General features: G+C 33.9%; 2 protein-coding genes across 5 annotated transcripts; one reads left to right on the top strand and one right to left on the bottom strand.

Moving 5' to 3' along the window:
• Positions 1-495: 495 nt before the first annotated feature.
• On the bottom strand, positions 496-10,486 carry LOC122572430. Its single transcript, XM_043737377.1, has 14 exons — positions 8,158-10,486; positions 7,732-7,920; positions 7,160-7,395; positions 6,763-6,974; positions 6,183-6,259; positions 5,843-6,039; positions 5,498-5,658; positions 4,982-5,150; positions 4,516-4,709; positions 4,306-4,435; positions 4,030-4,219; positions 3,808-3,950; positions 2,950-3,470; positions 496-2,846 (listed from the first exon to the last, which is right to left on the bottom strand). Exons 1-14 carry the CDS (start codon positions 9,734-9,736, stop codon positions 1,376-1,378), a joined length of 5,469 nt encoding a protein of 1,822 aa, XP_043593312.1. The 5' UTR covers positions 9,737-10,486; the 3' UTR covers positions 496-1,375.
• Positions 10,487-14,704: 4,218 nt separating this feature from the next.
• Positions 14,705-21,210, top strand: LOC122572266 (cytochrome P450 6B5-like). Of its 4 annotated transcripts, none has more exons than XM_043737037.1 (6): positions 14,705-14,834; positions 15,152-16,367; positions 16,725-17,295; positions 18,618-18,839; positions 19,843-20,094; positions 20,591-21,210. In XM_043737037.1, exons 2-6 carry the CDS (start codon positions 16,032-16,034, stop codon positions 20,755-20,757), a joined length of 1,548 nt encoding a protein of 515 aa, XP_043592972.1. In that variant the 5' UTR covers positions 14,705-14,834; positions 15,152-16,031; the 3' UTR covers positions 20,758-21,210. The 4 variants fall into 4 exon arrangements, with proteins under 4 accessions (XP_043592972.1, XP_043592971.1, XP_043592974.1 ...); XM_043737038.1 differs by having other exon boundaries at positions 14,758-14,772; XM_043737036.1 differs by having other exon boundaries at positions 14,723-16,367.
• The last annotated feature ends 519 nt before the right edge of the window (positions 21,211-21,729 follow it).

Genomic DNA, 21,729 nt, shown 5'->3' on the forward strand with positions numbered 1-21,729 from the left:
TTCATTTGATTTTTCTGAAGGGAAATACGTGGCTATATTTCCCGTGTCAAATTAAAAAAAAATACATTTATAAGTAACAGTACGATGAAAGAAAATTAAAGTTGCAGTGTTTTAAAGTATGCAATATAATTTTCAATCTATGCAAGATAACTGTTAATATGTTGCCAGTTGTCACGTTAAATATGTATAAAGTCGTGAAAGGGCAGCTGGAATTGATTAACTAATCAGACTTTGGGTTGGTTACATCGTACGTTAGAATAGAATAACTCAAAAGTATGAAGGGAATAATAAAAGAAAGTAATAAAAAAATAAGTCTTAAAATAAAATTTTAAATCTTGCGACTGATTTGTTTAATACAGATTCAAATAAGCATTCTTTTCAATTTGTTATAATAATAATTATGATATTCCAAGTGAAATATTGAAGCATTGGAAAAATATTGAAACAAGGCTGTAAAAAATAAAATTTCATCAAGTTTAAAAATTTCATAAGGAAGACACTTTTTTAGCATAATTTTATTATCAGTATCCTTCGCATCCTTTACAATAAACAAATTCCATCAAATGTAAGAAGATAAGGAACGTCATGAATACCGAAGAAATACGGAATTTTCCAATATTACTATCTCATTCATTCACGGTGCTAATATATGTATATTTAACGAATAATTTATTATACTCTACGGAAAATGGTCTCATAATTTGGTCTTGTCATTCGCAACGCTTTTAACATGTATTGTAATTCCACGATTACATTCGACTTATGTGTTTTGACGATAGATTTAAATACAAATATAGACCTTGAGCTTGAAACCAGAAACAGGAGACAAGTGCACAAAAGATGTACAATCGGTCACAAAATTCTACATATCTTACTCAATTCTCATTAAGACATAAAATGAATTTGATCAATATATTAACATATTTCTAGAAGAAATTAAAATAATATTAACATTTAGCTCACAAACTCTTGGGACGAAATTTTAATTTTAATTTTATCAATACCAAAAGTTAAGATTTTATTTAACTCGTATATGGTTTCTGTATAGTTAATGTATTAGAAGCTTTATGTGATTTATAAGTAGCGGTGTACGTAGACTTCTGATTGACTTAAATCGTTCCACCTCTTTACACGCATAAGAATAAAACGATTGTAAAAATATGTTCTTTCTATTCTCTCTCACGGAACGATAATTAAATCTATCAATCATCAACTCCTCAATGATCCATTTTTCCTTTCAAATCCTCACTCCTTCCTTCCCAAAATCCAGTCCACTTCGCTTTCCCCTTCCCTCTCAACCAATTCAAGCAGAATAATTTACCTCGTTATATTTAATTTATAATCATTTTTCTTGCTCCATAACTCACTCACTTCATCAAGTCTCTTCTCTTTCCCAGCTCCACTCTGTCTCCTCCGATTTACTCCTAGGACCGCTTCTATAAACTTGCTCCTCCTCCGATGGCCAATTAGATCTCAGAGAATCCTCCTCAACGTCCGATGACTTCACACTATTTTTCTTAGAACTCTTACTCCTCTCAGTTGAAACTGACTCCGTTTCTTCAGACCTCGAACTCATTCTCGTGTTATCATCAATATCACTACTACTATGAGCCAGCATAACCGATTCTGACTCATCATCAGCAAACATGCCAGTGTCTTCGTACTGTTCTCCACTAAATTCCTTTCTAATTTCTTTAGTTTCCTTAGTTTCGTCATCTTTAGATTTTATTTCTGTTTTAGATTGTTCTTTAGATTCTTTAATAACGTATGCAGCGCTATCTTCCTCAGACCTAGATTTCTGCATCTGCCAAGCTTTCTTAAAAGGATGCTCTCTCTCCTGCTGCACCAATTTTGGCCTTTCGGGAAGAAGATACTCCGGATCTTCTTCACTAGCCTGGCTTTTAATAATCGACTCTCTTTTATACAAACCAGAAGAAGACCTAAGTAAACCTTCACCCTCTTTCTTTCCAACAGTCAATTCAAACTCTACAAAGTCAAAATCTTCCTGAGGTAACCTAGAAAGGTCCTGAACAGATTTTCTTTTACTATCTTTTGTTAGAACGAAGTTATAAGTATCAATATCGTCGTCTTCTTCAATAGAAGTCACCTGACTACTACTGGTATAAGATTTTCTTGTGGAATCCCAAATCGCTTCTTCTTCGCTTTGGGTGTCTTCCCTTGGAGGCGGAGCCTGTTCACGATATTCTCTTCTTCGTCGAATATAGTCGTCTTCAGGTTCACTTCGTTCTTGAGAAGAGCCTAATTGAGCAACACGCGAACCTACACTAACCGTCCAGGAATCCATATTATCATCTCCTGTTGGATCTTTTAGCAATGCTAGCTTTCCTTCCGCTGAGGATCTTCGTAAAGAGATCAAGTTTTCTTCCTCAGATGCAGGATCTCGTGTCGCCAGTTTTTCCATGAATTGCTTTCGACGAATTCTCAACTCGCTCTCCCAATCCTCTTCGTCGCTGATCCTTGGTTCTACGTGTCTCTTTTCAATTCTTCTCTGTTGAGGAAAATGTTCTTCTTCGCTTTCTGAGGACAAGGTTTTTGAGACTCTTGGTTGTCGTTGTATAGGCTCGCGTTCTTCGGATTTTCTGGAAGGTCTTTTGGAATCTTTAGGAAGGTCCCAGGAACGATAATCGTCCGATTCCCTGATCACGGATCTTCCTCTGGACTGCGATCGCCTGTACCTCGGATTATTTTCGTCTTCTTCTTCATATTTGGTTCTTGGATAGTCTTCCTCGTCTTCGCTGCCCCGTGTGGATAATTTTTTAGTGTCGAGGCTTCTTGGCAGAGAGCGTCTGCTTCGTTTAATTAATTCTTCTCGTTCTTGTTGCGCTCTAGAAAGATTTAGAGTAGAAGTTATGGTTTTGATCGTATATAACTGAATTTATATTGAAAAAAGTTCAATATAAAAATGTTTTCCAACAAATGAATAGTCACCTTAAAGCTTCGTTCTCCTGATAATCCCTTTGACTGCTTTTGCTTCTTCTTCCACGATCTCTATAGTCTTCAGAATTATTTGAGAATCTTTTGTTATCGTTCTTTAGCCAATATGACGGATATTCGGCTTCAGATGGTTCACGACTAATAAATGATCGTCTTCTGCCACTTGACTTTTTTAAGATAGGCATGTCCACTCTTTCTTCGTCTTCTACACTCTCATTGGAGTATTTTGCACCACCATGTACTATGTCTCTTTGCCAGTCCCAGCCTGTTGAAGTTACTTCGTCTTCTTCGAACATTTTCTTTTCATGGAGTTCTGATTTTGGAGCTTTTGAGGTTTTCGAGATTTCTGAGGTTGAAGACTCGACGATTGCTGATTTCTCTGATATTGATACTTCTACGTTCAGGGAATCTGTACTCTCCATGAGCACGTTCTTGATCTCTTGCATAGGCATATCAAAGAATAAGGTTAGGATGATGGAGATGATTATGACTGTTGCTGCTTCCAGAAGATCTATCTGGAAAGGTACGCTTTATTTTAGTATCCTAATTATTTTAACCTATTAACTGATTCATCTTTCAAATACAATAGTTTGGAAAATTCATAAAATTGAATGTTAATTGCAACAAATTAATTGTAATTGTTTGCAACAGAAAATTTAATGTTTTTCTCGTTAAAGAAAAGAACATAAAGACGCATTAAGAAAGAAGAGGTCTCCATTTTTTTTTAATTTTGAAAGGAAATATAGAAATTATTATATGTAAGAGATTAGGAATCTAAGTGACGAGTTAATTCATTTTCCGCGGTTAACAAGAGATGTAGATGCTGTTTTTCGAGATTCATATTATACATACGCCTCTGTGAAGATGAAATTCGCTAGAGTGTCTGGTGGTCCCAACATTGTAGAAAAATACTGCGAACTGTGTTAGATATACAGCGTACGATATTCTGCTGAATAGTAATAGCCAGTAGTTCGAAAGGAATCTATTTAATATACCTGTAAATAAAAATTAGCATTGTTAATAAATAATCGAAATTGTATGTTAACGCCTAATATTCAATAATTTAAGAAAGACCTCCGTGATTGGTGTAACACGCAAAAATGAGCCAACATAAAGCCAAGGTCCAAAAGACTGGACTGATCACAACATAATTGGTTGCTTCTTCAGCATCGTACACATAGTCCCTTCTGGCTAAGTGCCATGGTGAAAATAACGACCAGGATCCCAAGGCCATCGCGATCAACCATCCCAAGATCACTAACACCTGAAATTAGTACGATACATCTCGTTTATTTGGTGGGTCACGGTATTTTGAATTGTAGAATAAATCTTATCTGCAGTCTACTATACCTTGTGGATTCTGACATCTCTTCCTGTGTGCCGTAATAACACACCAAGTCCTACACCAAATATATACGGCGTTGCTCTATGTAATGGTAATGCGTAAACTAAATTGGCAGTCCTGTAAAGGTGCTTCAATCTGAAACCAAGGGCTTGCGCTTAAAATGATTGAATACAAAATTAAGAGGCTTATATTGAAAATTGGCAAGATATACTTACGACATTCCATGGAAAATAACAACGGAAAGATAATTGTTCATCGTTGCTACGTAACGGAGTGTAGCTGACAATAAGACGAAGAAAAATATTACAAGAATCCCAATGATAGGCCTGCATTCTAAGAAGAATACCAACATTGGGGCTAATAGTGACAATTGCATGTCTAAAGCCAACTGGTGGGTATGAGTTGCACACTATCGATCAAGAAAAATTTGTTAAATCAAATGAAGTTAACCGAAGTTAATCAAGTTGATGAAACGCAAAGACTAATTTTGTAATAGAATTCAAATTAACGACGATTGGTGCACTAGTAACATTGAAAGAACACAAGATCTAATTGTAGATGAAAACGAAGTTAGTCTTCTAGAATAATTTGGAATGTTTGTGCTTATGATAATCGATAAATAGGATTGTAATTGTGATTATGTTGCGAAGTCCTCGCACAGTTTCAGAACGATTTATATACCATCTCTTCGAAGGGGAAGAAATTTTGTATGTATAACAAATTCGTCCACGCGTTGCTTTTGCAAAGCTCTGCATTTGGTACTATGACGCTATTCCATTGTGGTCCCGATCCAATGTGTTCCATTATGAATGCGTACCAAAATACCACTGCGAGTAACGCTGGGGTGAGTCTAAAACGTAGCAACGAAAGAATCAATATACTTTAATAACAGTAATTAACAAAATGGAAATTCAAGAACTCGGTATTAAAATTCAAATTGAGATATTTGATTTTATTATCCTTTTCTTATACAGTAAAATATTTATAACGATTTTGATTGAATAAGAATATAATTTTGAAGTCAAATGTAACTTTCCAAAATTTTCTGAAATAGCGAAATTATATAGAAGAATATTTATACGCTGATATAAAGAAAAATTTCACTGTTAATAAATTAATAAATGAATTTATTAGTGAGAACGTGAAATAAAATATCTGACATTGTTTTAATAATCAAATGAGTCAACCATAACTTACCTGATATATCTGGCAATAAAACGGCAAAACCATCGAATCTCGCCCCGTGTTATAAATTCGTGCGCCATGTTGAAAGCAGCTAGGACACCGCTAAGCAATAAAAACGCGTCTGTGTAAACCATCGACACCCTCATTATCGAGCTGATAGGAGAGTTCGCTACCTATTTTAACACCAGACATTAAACGCAAACTTCAACGACACAGAAAACCAATGAAAAGAAATGTTAATTCTATTTCTTTAGTTGAGTTCACAAAAACATGAATTTTCATAGAAATCCGCGGTATTATAATAAAGAATTATTTATCCTAATACGTTTGAACGAATATGTAAATTTTTATCCTTACCTCTGTGAGTTCGATTCGATTGGAAAATGGCAACATCGAAATCGGTATGATTTGATGACCAATGTAAAGCATAATCGTGACGAGTGTCCTTATTCCATGAATGCATGTAATATCGACATAGCTCGATCCTTTACTGAATAAAGATCTGAGGGTTCTCCGTAAGGAAAAGGACATTATTATTCTCTCCGAATAGTTTCCTGTAAAGGACAACGATCGTGTAATAAAAATTCGTGATATCGTACGTAGAATAAAATATTTGAAATGAAACTACTTAAATAAATTTAGAAGATTTTTTAAGTGCATTAACTTGCAGAAAATATAGAATGTTATGAGAATCTACCTTTTCCTTCCGACACCACTAAATAATCTCTCGTGGTTGCTACAGCGACGAGACAGACGATCATTGCGTAGAAATATCTGTAAAGAAGATTGGAAAGAAGAAAAAAGAAATTTTTTTTTTTGTAATATCTGAATTTTGTGAAGGAACCCGCAATTGTCAATAAAATGAAAATTATTTTCATTTTTGCCTACTTTGAGAACGTAATGTAAGTACGGATTTCTGTAATTTTGATAATTTTATAAGAACTTCTATAGGAAACATAATTATGAAATAATCTGATAGTTCTAACGTTTTAATAAAATTGTTTTAGTGGTCTCTCATAAGAATAGAGCTCGATTGTGAATTCCTTAAATTGATTTAATTCGATAATTATAAATATACTGCGGATTTTTATGCAAATTTACATTTTTGTGAACTCAGTTGGAAAAATGGAAGCAGAGATTTACTTCATCCGCAGTAAGTATAACGAGTATACTTTGGAGATTTTTGAATATTATATGCATTCTGTACATTTTTATACCTTTTAAATTTCACATAAATGCATAAAATCCGCGATTTAGTTATAAATATAAATACATACAGAACACCGATCGTCTCTTTCGAATAGCTTCGTGATTTTTGTTTGACGTAGCACATATTAGGATTGACATCTGCCATGAATGTAATTCCTACGGTAGAGTTATAGTCGTTCAATGCTTCCTCGACAACGATTCGTGCGTCTTCAGCGGAACACGCCGCTGGAAGACACACTGCCCAGTTCACTGTCGTAAATTTTGGAATGAAGTGACCAGGCTGAAAAAGTGAACGTTCATCATGATAGAATTTGTCGAAAGTTTGATCATTCATTAATCTTCACGGTGTGAAAAAATAATACGAAAAAGTATTCACTGATATTGAAAACAATGTACTTTTGGTTGCAGCGAGAAGATCAATATCGTTGATAAAATGCAAACAAAAAAATACAATCATTCACTTACATCGTACATACTTCCTCTTATGAAAGAACGTGCCTGCATCATATTAACCGGAAGCTTCATGTCCGGATGAGACGGATACAAATCTATATTGGCCAAACAATATTTGCCCTGCACCCTTATCGTTTTTTCATTCAATTTCACGTGCGCCATCACACCCAAACACTCGTCAAAATCTCCAAGTTGGTTCACGTTCCCTCGCAATAGACCCGATGGAATTTTTGCGCTCGAATCTAACACTGGTCCCATAGAGACAATGAAACAGGATTGGATAAAATATTGACAATATGATTCGGAAAATTTCCAGACGAAAAATCAGAGGAAGAATAGAATCAAAAACCATGTTCAACTTTATATTAATTACTTCATTTTCGAAAATATAATACATTGACTATTGGGCCGAAATCACGTGGCTTTTTATTCTGACTGAAATATTTCTTTTCAAACTCGTCGACCATTCCAATGCCATTTGAGAATTATTCGTGCGTGACGCCAACGTAACATCATCAATACTCAACGTGGTAGAATAGATAAAATTTGTTAGAACGAACATATGGAAAAAAGAGGTGACTTACTTTGCAACGCCCATAACTTATAACCCCGTAATTGTCGTAGGAAGATCTTGCCCTGCTGTTGACATTCGAAGTTCTCAACGGCCGTGAAATTTGGCACGAATGTCGGTACGCGTAGTATCGCTTCGTTCAATCGAGCCAAAGTGAAAGAAGCTTCCACGTGCGTTTTCGTTTTTACTTTCGACTCATCTTCTGCAACACAATATCATACTCATTTTACTCCAAAAATTCGACAAAGATTTCTTTCTGCGATGATTTTCTCCATGGACAACTGGATAAAACACGATTTACATTATACTGGATGAAACGATTTATATCGACGTAATTCCAATAACTACATTTGATCTTGTATTTACAAGTACTATGTCTTCCGCAAATTCCAAAGAACAAATCAACAAATCACGACATTCAATCTTTCACGATACTCACTATCGGATCGCTTAACTTCTGTAACTTTAGCCGGAGCTTGAGCACTGGTTGTTTTCACTTTTACCGGTTCCCGTGTTTTCGACACTTCCGGTTTTACCTTCGTCCTTTCTTCCGTCTTCACCGGAATCTTTGTCCTTTCTTCCGTCTTCACCAGAACCTTCGTTTTCTCCTCCGTCTTCACCGGAACCTTCGTTTTCTCCTCCGTCTTCACCGGAACTTTCGCTTTTTCTTCTGTCTTCATCACAACCTTCGCCGTTTCCTCCGTCTTCACTGAAATCTGCGCTTTTTTTTCCGGCTTCACGACAATTTTCGATTCAGGAGATTCGATTTCAGCTTTCGTTATTTTCACGGGTTCCACTTTCTTCGTGGCTTCAACTAGCTTCGATGGTTCTTCCATCGACTTCTTTTCATATGATTTTTGAATCTTCTTCACGATTTCCTCTGATTTCTTCTCTACTTTTGATATTTCCTTTGGTTTTTCTGTAACAATTGCAATTTCTGCTGACCTAACCTTATCTTTGTCCGCGTGTCTAACCTTTTCTAGTTTTCGTGGTGGAGGTAGAACAATTTTTTCTTCTTCGTCTTCGTCTTCGTCTTCGTCTTCGTCTTCGTCTTCGTCCTCGTCCTCGTCTTCATCTTCGTCTTCGTCTTCGTCCTCGTCCTCGTCCTCGTCCTCCTCCTCGTCTTCATCTTCATCTTCGTCTTCGTCTTCGTCTTCGTCTTCGTCTTCGTCTTCGCCTTCGTCTTCGTCTTCGTCTTCTTCAATCTTCTCTTGCTTCTTAGATTTCATTGTCTCTTTCAATCCTTTTTCTAAACTTATTTTTCTCTTCAAATCCACTTTTTCACCTGTCTTCTCATCTTGCTCTGTGTCTTCTACAAGTTTCTTTGCAGCCAGTTTTCCATGAACATCTCTCCTATATTTCTTTCCATGTTTTTCTTCTTCATCCTCATCTTCGTCCTTTTCATCCTTCTCTTGTTTCTTAGATTTCAAATCTTTTTCCAAACTTACTTTCTTCTTCGAATCCACTTTCTCGCTCTTCTCTTCATCTTCCTCAGTATCCTCTACAAGTTTCTTCATAATTACTTTTCTATCTTCTTCTTCATCACTATCACCATCATCATCATTTTCACTTATTTCCTCCTCTTCCTCTTCTTCATCCTGATCCTCATCGTAACTCACAATTATTTCGTCAGTATCTTCTTCTATCTCCACGATCACTTCGTCATCCTCATCCTCATCCTCTTCAAGACTTTTCTCTATCCAATCAGAGACACGTTCACCTCCTTCATATTTCGTATACTTTTCTTCTTCTGTTACTCTATCGTCATCCGTCGACGTCAGCTCGACAGGTGGTTTCCTAGGAACACTGGCAAGCCGCGAAATGTCGTGCCACTTTTTGTTCGACGTGGCCGTGATCGTCTTCTCCTGGCATCTGCCAAAGATGGAAGTGCAGGTGGCGCGATGTGGTTGCTCCGTCGACGATGGATGATCTCGAATACGGAAGCCATAGCAACAACTATAAAGAAGCAACACCAGAGCCAGTAATCCAACGCACTTGCCCAAAAGGGCGGCAGCCATGTCACCGCAACCTTTGCATGGAAGAACCCACGATTTACCACTGGAAGCTTCAAAATTTGCTTCTTTTCTTCACTTATAATTACAGATACAAGCACCTATTTCGTAATAGTTCTCTTTAATCTTCGCAAGTTTTTCAACCTTTTAATTTGAAGGATTTTTAAAGTCTTAATTAGATGAGCAAATCGCACACCAATTTTGACACAATTCTTCTAATCGTCACAGGTTGCTCAACTTTCTCGTTTTGAGCAGAAGGATTAGTAGGCAAGTAAATAAATTACTAGAGTTCCGCAACGATTCAACTTTTTCCGATAGACGCAGCAACGATCGTTTCTAATCGTCATCAATCTGCCAGTCTTTCGTATAAAAGTACTCGCAAACGAGCTTTCCTGTATCTCGTTTCAGACGACCAATTTTTCTGTTGATCGACAGAATTTCTCCGAATTATCACCAATTCTCCAATTGCTCATGTTGAAGGACTTTCAAAGAGATCTTTTTGTTTTTCGCCGCGAATGATTCTAATAGTCACCGACCTTTCCGTGTCTCGTCATAAGCGTACGAGCTTTTTCGCTTATCGAAACGATTCTCTATAATTAACACCAATTTTTCCTTGGTTGGTTTCGAAAGACACGTTTTCCCGTTTATCTATGTGTAAACTTCCCTCTCCTCGCCACGAAGAACAGGTAACCCGGAGAGAGCTTCGAAAGACTATCGAATCATCCGGCTCGAAACGACGCGGCGGACCACGTCCCGGGCTAGCGATCTGCCTTCGTGAAAATTAGAACGCATGGCATCGTCCCAACCAGCTAGGAGTTTTATTTAGCATCAACATTTCGGAGTCTGCTGAGCCACGACGCGACGGCCAGCGAAACTCTTCTGCACGTGCGCGAATAATGGTCGCCTCCGTGCGTTCCCTCGCATTTTCCACTCTTCAGAATAATCTACAGTTAACTGTTCCAGGTCGCAACTTAGTTACCAGTGCAGTTAGACAAAATTCTCAAAGGAAGAAGATGAATAGCTGAAAGAATACTTTTGCAGAGCTTTTCTTATAAGTGCAATGGTGCACATGCATACCACAATTGTATTATTTTTTTCAATAAATTGTATTATTAATAATAATATAAATAGTCAAAGTTCCAGGATGAATTTTGCACAGACATGTTGGTAAAATATTGTAACTATTTTTTTTCGTTCTAAAGTTGATTAGTGTGGTTTGTGTGTGTTCGATTGCGCAATGGTCCTCTCAGCTTGAAAAGTTAGGTTTCACCGAGGTTTTCCACCGTACAGTTCGAAAATAATGTTCCGTGGCGAGTCGAAGCGACGCCCACGATCAGACGAAGGTTACTCGAAATCGCCTTCGAGCATCTGGTTACGAATTTTGCGATAAAGTAGCGCGACGATGCGCCGTCTGGTATGCAGCCTTTGGGAGCCATCCAGATGTTGAGAATCGAGGATCATGAATTGATCGAAATTTAGATCTGATTCTTGATGTATTAGCTTTTTTTGATGGAGAAAAGGATAAGAGGTTTTGGAAAAATTTTAAAAGAAATTAAATCGATCATTTTTTAATGATGGCTTGATGATGGTTGAATTTATTGAAGGATATTGACGTACTCATATATGTAGAATATATTTTTTAAATTAAGAAATTTATCGACTTTATTGAAGTCATTCGTATGTTTTTGTTTCGAAAATGGAACTGGTATGATAAAATAAATGAAAAGGTTTTAAGGGCCTTGAAACATTTTGCTCGAGTACTTGAAAGTATGCTTGACTTATTGTTAGATAATTACGTGTTCAAAATATTTCGTTGTTTAAGCTAAGATGGGAAAAATAAATAAACGAAATACATTTCTCTTTTCGTAGAAAATTTTTTCTACGTATTTTTGCTCGAAATTATCTTCGATTTATTTCGAACAATACGCAAAATTTTCGAAAGAACTTAAGAAACCTATATGTAAGTTATGATTCATGCTTGGTGTCTCCCAAAAATTTTCTAAATATTGCTAATTGCTAAATTTGTCACTCAATAATAATATAGACATACATCCTTTAAATACGTAAAATTTAATTTGTTCAAAAAATTATATGAAAGAGAGACAAGTTGATATTGAAAATCGAATCTTAAAAATTGAATAGTTCTTAATAGTTTTTAAACTCCGATATTAATTCTAACGATATTTACTCCATATTAGACAACTTGCATTTAGCGTACAATATCTTCACGATATACTTGTAATTCAAGCCAACTGTTACGTATTGTGTTATATAATGCACTGAGTACGATTTTCCAAATGAAATCGGGAAATATAATTTAACGCTACCTGTAAGAACAATAAACTATAAAAATAAGTATTATATATAAAATTATTATAATATTGTAACGAAATTAATGTAAAAATTATTATATTATTGCATATATCGTAACATCTATAAAATTACTTTACGTTTGTTCTCCTCTATAATGATAAAAGGTTGCTATAATAAAGCACAATATTGCAATGTTTACTATTACATTAAAATGATACGAATGATACATTTGGAATTTTCTAAGTATCTTACATTTTTAGTAGCTTTTTCTACTGTAATAAAAATTTAATTTTAAATAATAAGAACAAAACTTCATACTGGAATTATATTTAACTGTTGAAAAGATTGAAATACAGGGTACGAGAGAAGAAGAAATTTTTTCAAACAAAAAAGAAGTAGCATAATGAATACATGCATGAAATAAAATACATAGAAAATTCTACTATTTTGAAACTTTTCAGTAACAAAATTCTAAGAATTTTGAACTCAAACGAATGGCCACATCACGGAAAATAGATAAAACACTATTAAAGTATGAATCTTCTTACTTATATATGATATAGTAGAAAACTAGACTGTAACATATATCTTTTATCGATATCTTACCGACATTTCCCACATTTTTACGAATACAGATCAGGTATAGTCAATGAAATTGACTTGCAAATCTCGAAATCATATTCATTATTTGCAGCAAAACTTGTGAATTATATGCCGTCACTAGATTTATTTTATAACTTATTTGCATTGAGATTGCAGAGAAGATGACAAACCTATATAAATCTTATACAACCTTGTTTGAAGTGTATAAAATGTAAAAATAGAGTATAATGTATGAACAGCTATTGATAAACATTTACCATATATAATCAACAAGTTAAATAAAAAGCAAAACTCATTAATAACTTTATATGAAGTTAAAAAAAAAAAATAAAAAATTATATAATGCTTACGTAATACGAGTTCTGTATTATTTACATGACACGAATCATATATGAAATTGAGCGCAAAAATTAAACGTATCTACGATAGGATAGCTTTGCTAAGCTTATGTACATAGTCCGTAATTTTTATGATATAATCAATCATGGAATGGTATAGATTCTATCTGCTTATGTGTAGAACAAAATTTGTCATACTTTTAAGGGCGTATTTCAATTTCAGATTTATAAAACATACCAAAGACAACCAATTTTAACTTATAAGAAACCAGAAATACACTTATTTAGTTTCAAATTACTTTACATTCATTCCATAAATCGGAACATTCTTCTTATAAATATCACTCAGCAACAACTTGTTCATAAAACATACACGCACGAGCATTACATCTATGCATAATGTAGAAACCTAATCTAATCTTAATTTACAATATTAAACGAAACCTATCATTTTGTCTAATAAATAATAATAACACGAGGAAACAAGTTGCGAATGAAAAAAAGAATCGGCTGCATATTGTGGCAACGAGTTTTCATTCGCGTTGCTTCTAACTTTTTCTTTTTTCTTTTTTTTTTCTTGGTAACCTAGTCGCATACATCATAAGGAGATAGAAGGTAGAGAAAGGCACGCAGGAAGAAGTCGAACCAGGTCCCCCATGCTCAACCATCTGTTTTCATTCTAAAAGCAGTGGAAGGAGAGATCACAATCTCGTAGTAAAAGTAAGATCTATTTTCATTTGTTACAGATTGTCGACAGACACGCGTTCAAAACGAAGTAGACTGCGTTATCTCTGCATATAACGCATTCTGAAATTTTCGCATGACTTCACGCTTTCGCGGATTAGTCTTTCTCTTTTAGTTGCATTTCTTGCCACTTCGTATCATATTTTTACGTGTTCGTCCTTATATGATATCATTATGTGAGTCACAGATTAAAGTTAAACGTTGAGTTATTTAATTTTATTTCATATTTTACATTCGGACGATAAAATAAGAGCTACAGTTAATAATCTCCCCTGTATAAAATATGAAATATAAAATACAAAATAAATAACTTGATTAACTTGTTATATTTTTTACGTTTATCTATGACTTGATTGGTATTCGTTAAGTTGAAGATGCAAGAATGCACAAAATGCGTATGATATGCAAAATTACTAAATTTCATATAATAATAATAATAATAATAATAATAATAATAATAATAATAATAATAATAATAATAATAATAATAGTAATAACAAAATAATACAATACTATGGTATCAAAACACTGAAACATTAACTGGTACTAAATCATTTAACGCTAAACTTTTAACAACTAAACACACTCCTAAACACCAATTCCAAGATAAAGATGTTAAAATTACAAGAAAATCAAATTCTAAGAGAACAACGATACTAACGAATCATAACCATGTAATGTAACCATAAGAATTTCTCATATAATAACATCAAAATTTTAACCGTTATGACAGCAATATAATACAGCGTTTTTAAAAGATCGTAATTGATAGCCTCGATTTATTAACGATGGCGATGAATAAAAAGTTATACAAACTTAATTTAGTTATTATAAAATTATTATAAAAAGTTATACAAGCTATACAAACTTAAAATGATATCGATCATTTTTAAACGGAAATTCGTGCGTAAAAACGAGCATACATCTTGGGGCTAATTATCCGGGTGGCAGAGAGAGGGAACGAAAAGCTGTTGAAGATAAACGAGCGGCTCTCGACCGGAACACGAGTTTGGATACGAACCCGAGCCGGAGCAGGAGCACAAGGTCTCTATAAATGCGTGCGTGCGTACGTTCATGATTTCCAGTCGGTGGGAGGTTAGCTTTCGGTGAGAACGATACGCATCCCCTTCCCTCTTCTTCTTTCCTTTCTTTCACTCTTCTTCCTTTTCCTATTCTTCTTGTTGTCCCCAAACTTGTGCAGTATGCCTTAACCTCATTAAATCCGATACATCTTATTACAATCGTCTATAGTTGCGTAACTTCGATAGTGAATTGTTGTGAATTTATGTGGTTGATTACATTCTTCCCGCCTAAAAACTAACGTTGTTTTGTATGCGTGAAATAGACAAAAGTGTGGAATTAATTCAAAGTGATAACCAATTGTAGTTTGTAAGAAGTTTTAAAATTATGTACGTTGTTTCAGTGATCATAGGAAGCATAACATCTCGATTCGACGTTCAAAATCGACGTGTAAGTCGATAAAATGCACACGCAGTAAAATTACAGGAATCGATTAGTGGAACGATATTAATATTCGAAATGGTGTTAAACGGAACGAATTAACGCTCGCTTAGCATTCGAACGTTGAATTCGACAGCCTGATAATCACGTGCTCGCACGAAACGTCAGTTGCGCGTGCGAACAGTGAACAGTTGAACGAGCGTTCATCACTGACATTTCACTGGGAGAAACAAGAGAGTGCAAATACTGCGTTCGTGAGTCAGTCGACAAGTGTACTTCTATAAACAACTCCAAGGATTCGATCGGAGTATCGAACTGCGTAATTCGAGAACTGTCGCGACAAACGTCGAGTAATCCTTTGTTTTATACTATTGACCTCGCGACGATAACGTTGAACCGATATCCGCCGCTCCAGACGTAATGCATTATGTATATGACTGTTGAATCAAAAAAGGGAAGAATCTTTTAACGCGGTTCATAAAAGTATCGGAACACTTGCATACACAATTGCTATGTATTATATTGTACGCGTTATATGAAACATTTTTCTCGTAGCTACCTCGTTACAATGCTAATGAGATTGTAAAATATGAAAGTATAACACACATAATACATTCGTAAAAGATTGCTATACCTATTTAAATGTTTAGTCTCGAATATACATATGGTGTACGAAAATTTATTTAAAAAGCAGAAAAACAACGAAGATTATGAAATGACATGTATGATAATATATTGCTCAATTTTATAAATAAAGAAGGAACAGAAGAGCGTCATAGTTATTGATTTGGAAAAATAATTTTATATTTGTATTTGGAAAAGAATTTTGTAGCGTATTCAAAATGTGGAGTATTTTGGAGCAATTTTTATTGCCAGGATTACTGTTAGGTATTTTATATTGCTTTCTTACGTCGACATTCAATTTTTGGAAGAACCGTGGCGTCCCTTTCCGAAAACCTACAGTGTTATTTGGAAATTTTGCCTCGTTGCTATTGTTCCAAAAATCGTTACCAGAAGGTATAAAAGATATGTACGAGTGGTTCAAAGACGAGAGGTATTTCGGAGCGTTTCGTGTTACGTCGCCTGTGCTGATCCTACGGGACCCAGACCTCGTAAAAGATATTTGCGTGAAAAGCTTCGCTTGCTTCACGAACCGTGGAATACCGGTAAACTCACAGGTAAAAGGAAAATGTTTTGTTATGTAAATTAGTCGTGCCCATAACGGGTTCTAACCATGATAAGTATTTTAAATATGAGAACAAATTTCGTTCTGCTAAGGCTAATAGAAAACTTGAATAAATTTAAAATTGAAAATTTAATTATATTTAACGATAACAATACAAAATAGATTAGGATCTTATTATTGATATAAATTATTTGTAAAAAATGCAAAATTGAAGATCGACGTACGTTGTAACAAGATATACATAGAATATTAGAATAAATCTGAAATAACCATAAAATACATAATACATAAAAATACATAATAGAAAAACATAAATTATAATTAATTTAAATGAATAACCTTTTCCTAGGACTCGTTATCCGCCCACTTGTTCAACCTAGAAGGGAAAAGATGGAAGAGCCTGAGATCCAAACTGACCCCAGCCTTTTCATCTGGCAAATTGAAAAGAATGTTCTACCTGCTGGCCGAGTGCGGCGAGGAGTTTCAAAAATTAATCGACGCGTCCTCTGAGACCCATCGTCCATTTGAGATTCGTGAGCTAGCGGCGAAATTTACGATAGACGTCATTGGCAGCTGTGCTTTTGGCATACAAATAAATGCTCTCACCGATGAGGAATCCGAGTTTCACAGGGCTGCTAAGAAACTCTCAAAACCAAGTTACACAGCTACCCTCTGGAGAATGCTCAGGACAGCCATGCCAAAATTGTACAAATTTTTGGGTGTTCAAGTGATAGATCCTGAGGTAAGCAAATTTTTCAAGAATGTAGTGTCGCAGATGATTAACGAACGAGAAGAACATGGTATTAAGAGACACGACTTTATGGACCTGTTAATTGAATTGAAAAATAAAGGAACATTGGATGAGTGTGGAAATGGACAAGTTTGCAATGACGAAAATGAGGAAATTACTGAAGAGATAGGTATGTTGATAAATATGGAGATTAATGCTGTTTAAATTGTGGATGTTTATGTATTTATGAGAAATAAATGAATAGTATAGAAAATTAGATAAATACAATGTTTAGAAGTACGACATAAATATAGAAAATGAAATAACATAGAAAGCTGATAAAATGCACGGAATACGCATTTCCTCAATTACGTTCATAAAAATGCACATTCGCATAAACATTCACAGCCCAATGATAATAGGTAGAATTCGAAGACGAAAAACACAAAAACTCTTGCGAAATCGTAGCAAGTAGCAACAGGATAAACTGTCGTATGGGTGTATCGGCTTGCTCCTATCGTTTATATAGATTACTTTATACGAAGATAAATCGTACGCTTTACGAGAGAAATGTTGTCGTTCGCCTTAACATGTGGTCTGGTATGTGCTTGATACTGCTGCACCGTTTCACTGCGACACACATTTTTTTGGCAGACCAATGCCAAGCAACTTGCACGTTTTTTATACAACTATGCTTGTTATTAGAAAGTTGTTATATCAGTTAACATTTTTTGTGTAAATGAACTTGACACTATATAAAGAAATATCGATAAATGTAATGTATTCGCTGCTGTTAGCGTTTGCTCTATATTGGCTTCTATCGGTTCTGAATAACTTAATTGTATCAATGAAGGAAGAGGGTTACATAATTGATAAGTCTCCTTCAGTCAATAAGTGAACTATTTGCTGTACACTTCCAGTACTTGTAATGACTAACCACAAACGATACCATTTTGTAACAAATTAATCAGGATAAGATTGACAGTAAATGCTTTATTCATATGGCCGCTGCAAGATTCACGTAATGTCAGTGAAATGTAGCAGCTCCTTTAATGAAACGTTTCATTAACTACGTATAAGAGGAGCTTTATCAATTCATAATTAAAATTCACAGTTAACGTTGGTTACATCACAATGTTACGTATATCAATAGCTTATTTATTAATTTTCTAACAAAATTAGTATTGTCTAAAATAATTAGAAGATTTTATATTTGGAAGGCAATCTAAAATTACTTTGTTAATTTCTTATTTATTTTTTATTTACCTTAAAAATGTCTGAAATTATATTTTCCCTATACATACTTTTCCATAAATATTCCAAAATACATCGTTTCATAATAATCTAATTCATAATTATGCCGATTCACGATTCACAATTAGCGATCAAAAATTACAGAATAGCTTTCTTCTTACGATTAGGAGTGTCCATATTGAAAGTTTATCAAACTGGTGACCGATAAAGAAATTTTTTGTCCACATGCTTTATCATGTATAGTATCGTTATTTATAGAATTGGACGAGAACAGCATTGCAGCGCAAGCGTTTGTGTTTTTCGCTGCCGGTTATGAAACGTCCTCGAACACCATAGCTTTCTGTCTTCACGAGTTGGCGTTAAATACAGAAATTCAGGAAAAAACGAGACGTGACATACAAGACGCCATTGACAGCAGAAATGGCAAACTGTCTTACGACGCTATCCAAGACATGAAGTATCTTGATATGGTTATTGCAGGTATAAATGCATTTTCTTTGACCTGATTGCACGTAAATTGCATACCTTGAAATGTGTCATAAGATATTCTTGTAATGATTACTCCTATTATTTGCTGTGTTGATATAGTATGTTGCTTGTCATCGTTTGTTTCACGATTTCTTCAAGTTACTTATCTCTTTGGAAAGTTCGAGAATATCTATCTCGAGATATTACCAGAATTTCAACAATTTCTCGATCATTTAACAAAATTAATTAATTATTTTATCAAAGTTACTTTATAAAATATTACTAGTACAAAGCATAACCATTATAAGTATGCTATAAGTTTTATTACAACTATCCTTGTTATAATTACCAGTGACTTAGCGTACAAAATTTATTAAAATCAGAAAATTTAGGTGATAAAATAGGCAATAGATCTTTAGAACAGATTTCAGATTTTATTTAGATTTAATATTCCATATAAATGTTTATGTATGCATAATCTCCATCCTCATGATCGTAATCTTTTTGTGTTTTATTATGACCTTCAATTGCACTGTCATTGATTAAGTTCTTATTCCACCCACGGTGAGATATAAATAGAACGATTTAAAAAGAGACGAAGTTCGCCTTGTTTACTTAACACCTCCACGCGAAAAGCAATTGTTTTCGTCATACACGTTATTTCAATAATAAGAGTTTCATGCTTATATTGAACAGGATATTGATTTAGCTGAACAAATGAAAAAAGTTTTTAAAATTAGGAGCTAAGAAAACTAATTGAAATAAGAAATATTAAGGAAAAAATTATTTTTCCTTCAAGGATTTTTGCTAATTACGGAATATCAAAGTTATAGGTATAATACTGCAATTTACTATAATAAACTAGCAAACAAATGCTGGAAAACGAACTATTTTATTATAGAATTATTATTATAATAGAGTTTCATTATTAAATGATTGTTTATGTTCAAAATTCATCTAAACTTTTAATGTAATATTACTGAAAACATAATGTAATCCACTAAATTCTTCTCAGAAACGCTACGGAAATATCCTCCAGCTTCAATGTTATCCCGAAGATGCGAGCACCAATACCAAATACCAGGAAGCAAGGTTGAATTACCAGTAGGCATGCGGGTGATCATACCGATTTATGGATTTCACCATGATCCAGATTATTATCCGGATCCAGCAACATTTGATCCCGAAAGATTCACAGAAGAAAATAAACGAACCAGACATCCTTATACGTATCTTCCATTTGGCGAGGGACCTCGAAATTGCATAGGTATATTAAATATTATATTCTAATTAACTTTACTGTTTAAAAATAAGCTGAAACATTCAAAAATGTATTAATAATATTTTTAACAAATTATTTTTGTGATACAATTTTGTGAACATTATAGACTACAAATATTTGAAGATGAAAAATTGTCCACTACGTAAGTTTAAATATGAAAAGCAATAAAAAAAACTATCACAAAATTCCATTTAAAAAAATATCTTTACTTATCAACAAGAAATTTAAAATTTAAATGCATTTTTTGCTATTTGTCAACTCGTTTAAGTCATTATTATCAATTATATAAATTATACATCAATTTTGCATTTATCACCCAATATGGTAGCATACTACAGTGAGGTACTAACATGATTTATTGCGATCTAGTATAGATCACAACTTGTAACAAATCATTAGTGATGAATAACCTATAGTACACTATATCAAATGACGTCATAAAGATTACATTGTTATATTAACGGCACTGCATTTGTTTCAGGTATGCGGTTCGCATTGCTACAAATCAAAGTGGGGATAATTTCGTTTCTCAGAAAGCACAGAGTGGAAACATGCGAGAGAACGATAACGCCGATAAAATTTAGTAGACGAAGCCTTGTGACAACTAGCGAAAAAGGATTCTGGCTTAAAATCATACAATACTCTTAAATTTGCAAAATTTAAAAAAGAACACCACCAATATCTGTTGTGTACTTAAAATACCTCAAAGAAATTATCAATATTATTAACTGCCTTAGTATTAACGCGGCCAGTAGAACAATTTTAATCTCACTTTTTACATTTTATTTTTTTTTATTCTTATATTTCATGAATATTTATTAAAAATTATTAGTGTTACTTTCTACAATATTTAATTTTCAGTGATATTTTAGGTTACCATCAGTAATATACTTATAATTATTAGTAATTATAAACAGGATAATTTACTTTGTACATTCTTGATGGGTCGTATTTAGAGTTAGCGTTATTGCACTGTTTTTGAAAATGATATTGTTACACAAATGAAACATTTATATTTTTGTAAACATTTTAGCATTAAACATTATAATGTATTAACATAATAAATATCATACGTGTATTAATACGCAACAAATATCTGAATCTGTGTATGTGTTATTGTTATAGATAATGAATACAGACGTGCGAGAAGATCAAATGTTTCGTTTAGTGAATCGATTACAAATGAAGACCGATCTTGACAACCTATATGCATAAAATCGGGATGCATGATCCGATGTATCGACACTACTTGACACAATTTGACAAATTTTCAATTTTTATTTTCTCGAAAATAGAGCACCATATGAAAAAATGTTATTCCATATTTTCGGCTTATTTTTTCCCACAAAATTATCCTCTTCTCTATTATACCACAACTAGACTTGTATTAAAAAAGAATAAAATTAACGAACATAATCTTTCGCATAAGAAGGTTAACATATAGAGCTATATATATTACTAACACAAACTTATATATACATATATATATACTCCTAACTGTAAACAATCCTACGCGTTCCATGTATAAATCAGCTTTAATCAAATAAGGTTCGCCGTTCAGGTTAAATAGATTAACCATCCAAATAGTCGATACACCGGAAAGAGTTAATGTAACCTAAC

The sequence above is a fragment of the Bombus pyrosoma genome, linkage group LG11 (assembly GCF_014825855.1).
Source record: "Bombus pyrosoma isolate SC7728 linkage group LG11, ASM1482585v1, whole genome shotgun sequence".
NCBI classification, from domain to species: domain Eukaryota; kingdom Metazoa; phylum Arthropoda; class Insecta; order Hymenoptera; family Apidae; genus Bombus; species Bombus pyrosoma.

Excerpts from the sequence above, each read along its gene's own strand:
- LOC122572430 (XM_043737377.1), bottom strand. The coding sequence starts at position 9,736 with ATGGCTGCCGCCCTTTTGGGCAAGTGCGTTGGATTACTGGCTCTGGTG. Across the intron at positions 5,151-5,497 it reads TTTATTGCCAGATATATCAG|ACTCACCCCAGCGTTACTCG; the intron begins GTAAGTTATGGT and ends GCTACGTTTTAG. Across the intron at positions 4,710-4,981 it reads TCTTCCCCTTCGAAGAGATG|TGTGCAACTCATACCCACCA; the intron begins GTATATAAATCG and ends CTTGATCGATAG.
- LOC122572266 (XM_043737037.1), top strand. The coding sequence starts at position 16,032 with ATGTGGAGTATTTTGGAGCAATTTTTATTGCCAGGATTACTGTTAGGT. Across the intron at positions 16,368-16,724 it reads GAATACCGGTAAACTCACAG|GACTCGTTATCCGCCCACTT; the intron begins GTAAAAGGAAAA and ends ACCTTTTCCTAG. Across the intron at positions 20,095-20,590 it reads GGGACCTCGAAATTGCATAG|GTATGCGGTTCGCATTGCTA; the intron begins GTATATTAAATA and ends CATTTGTTTCAG.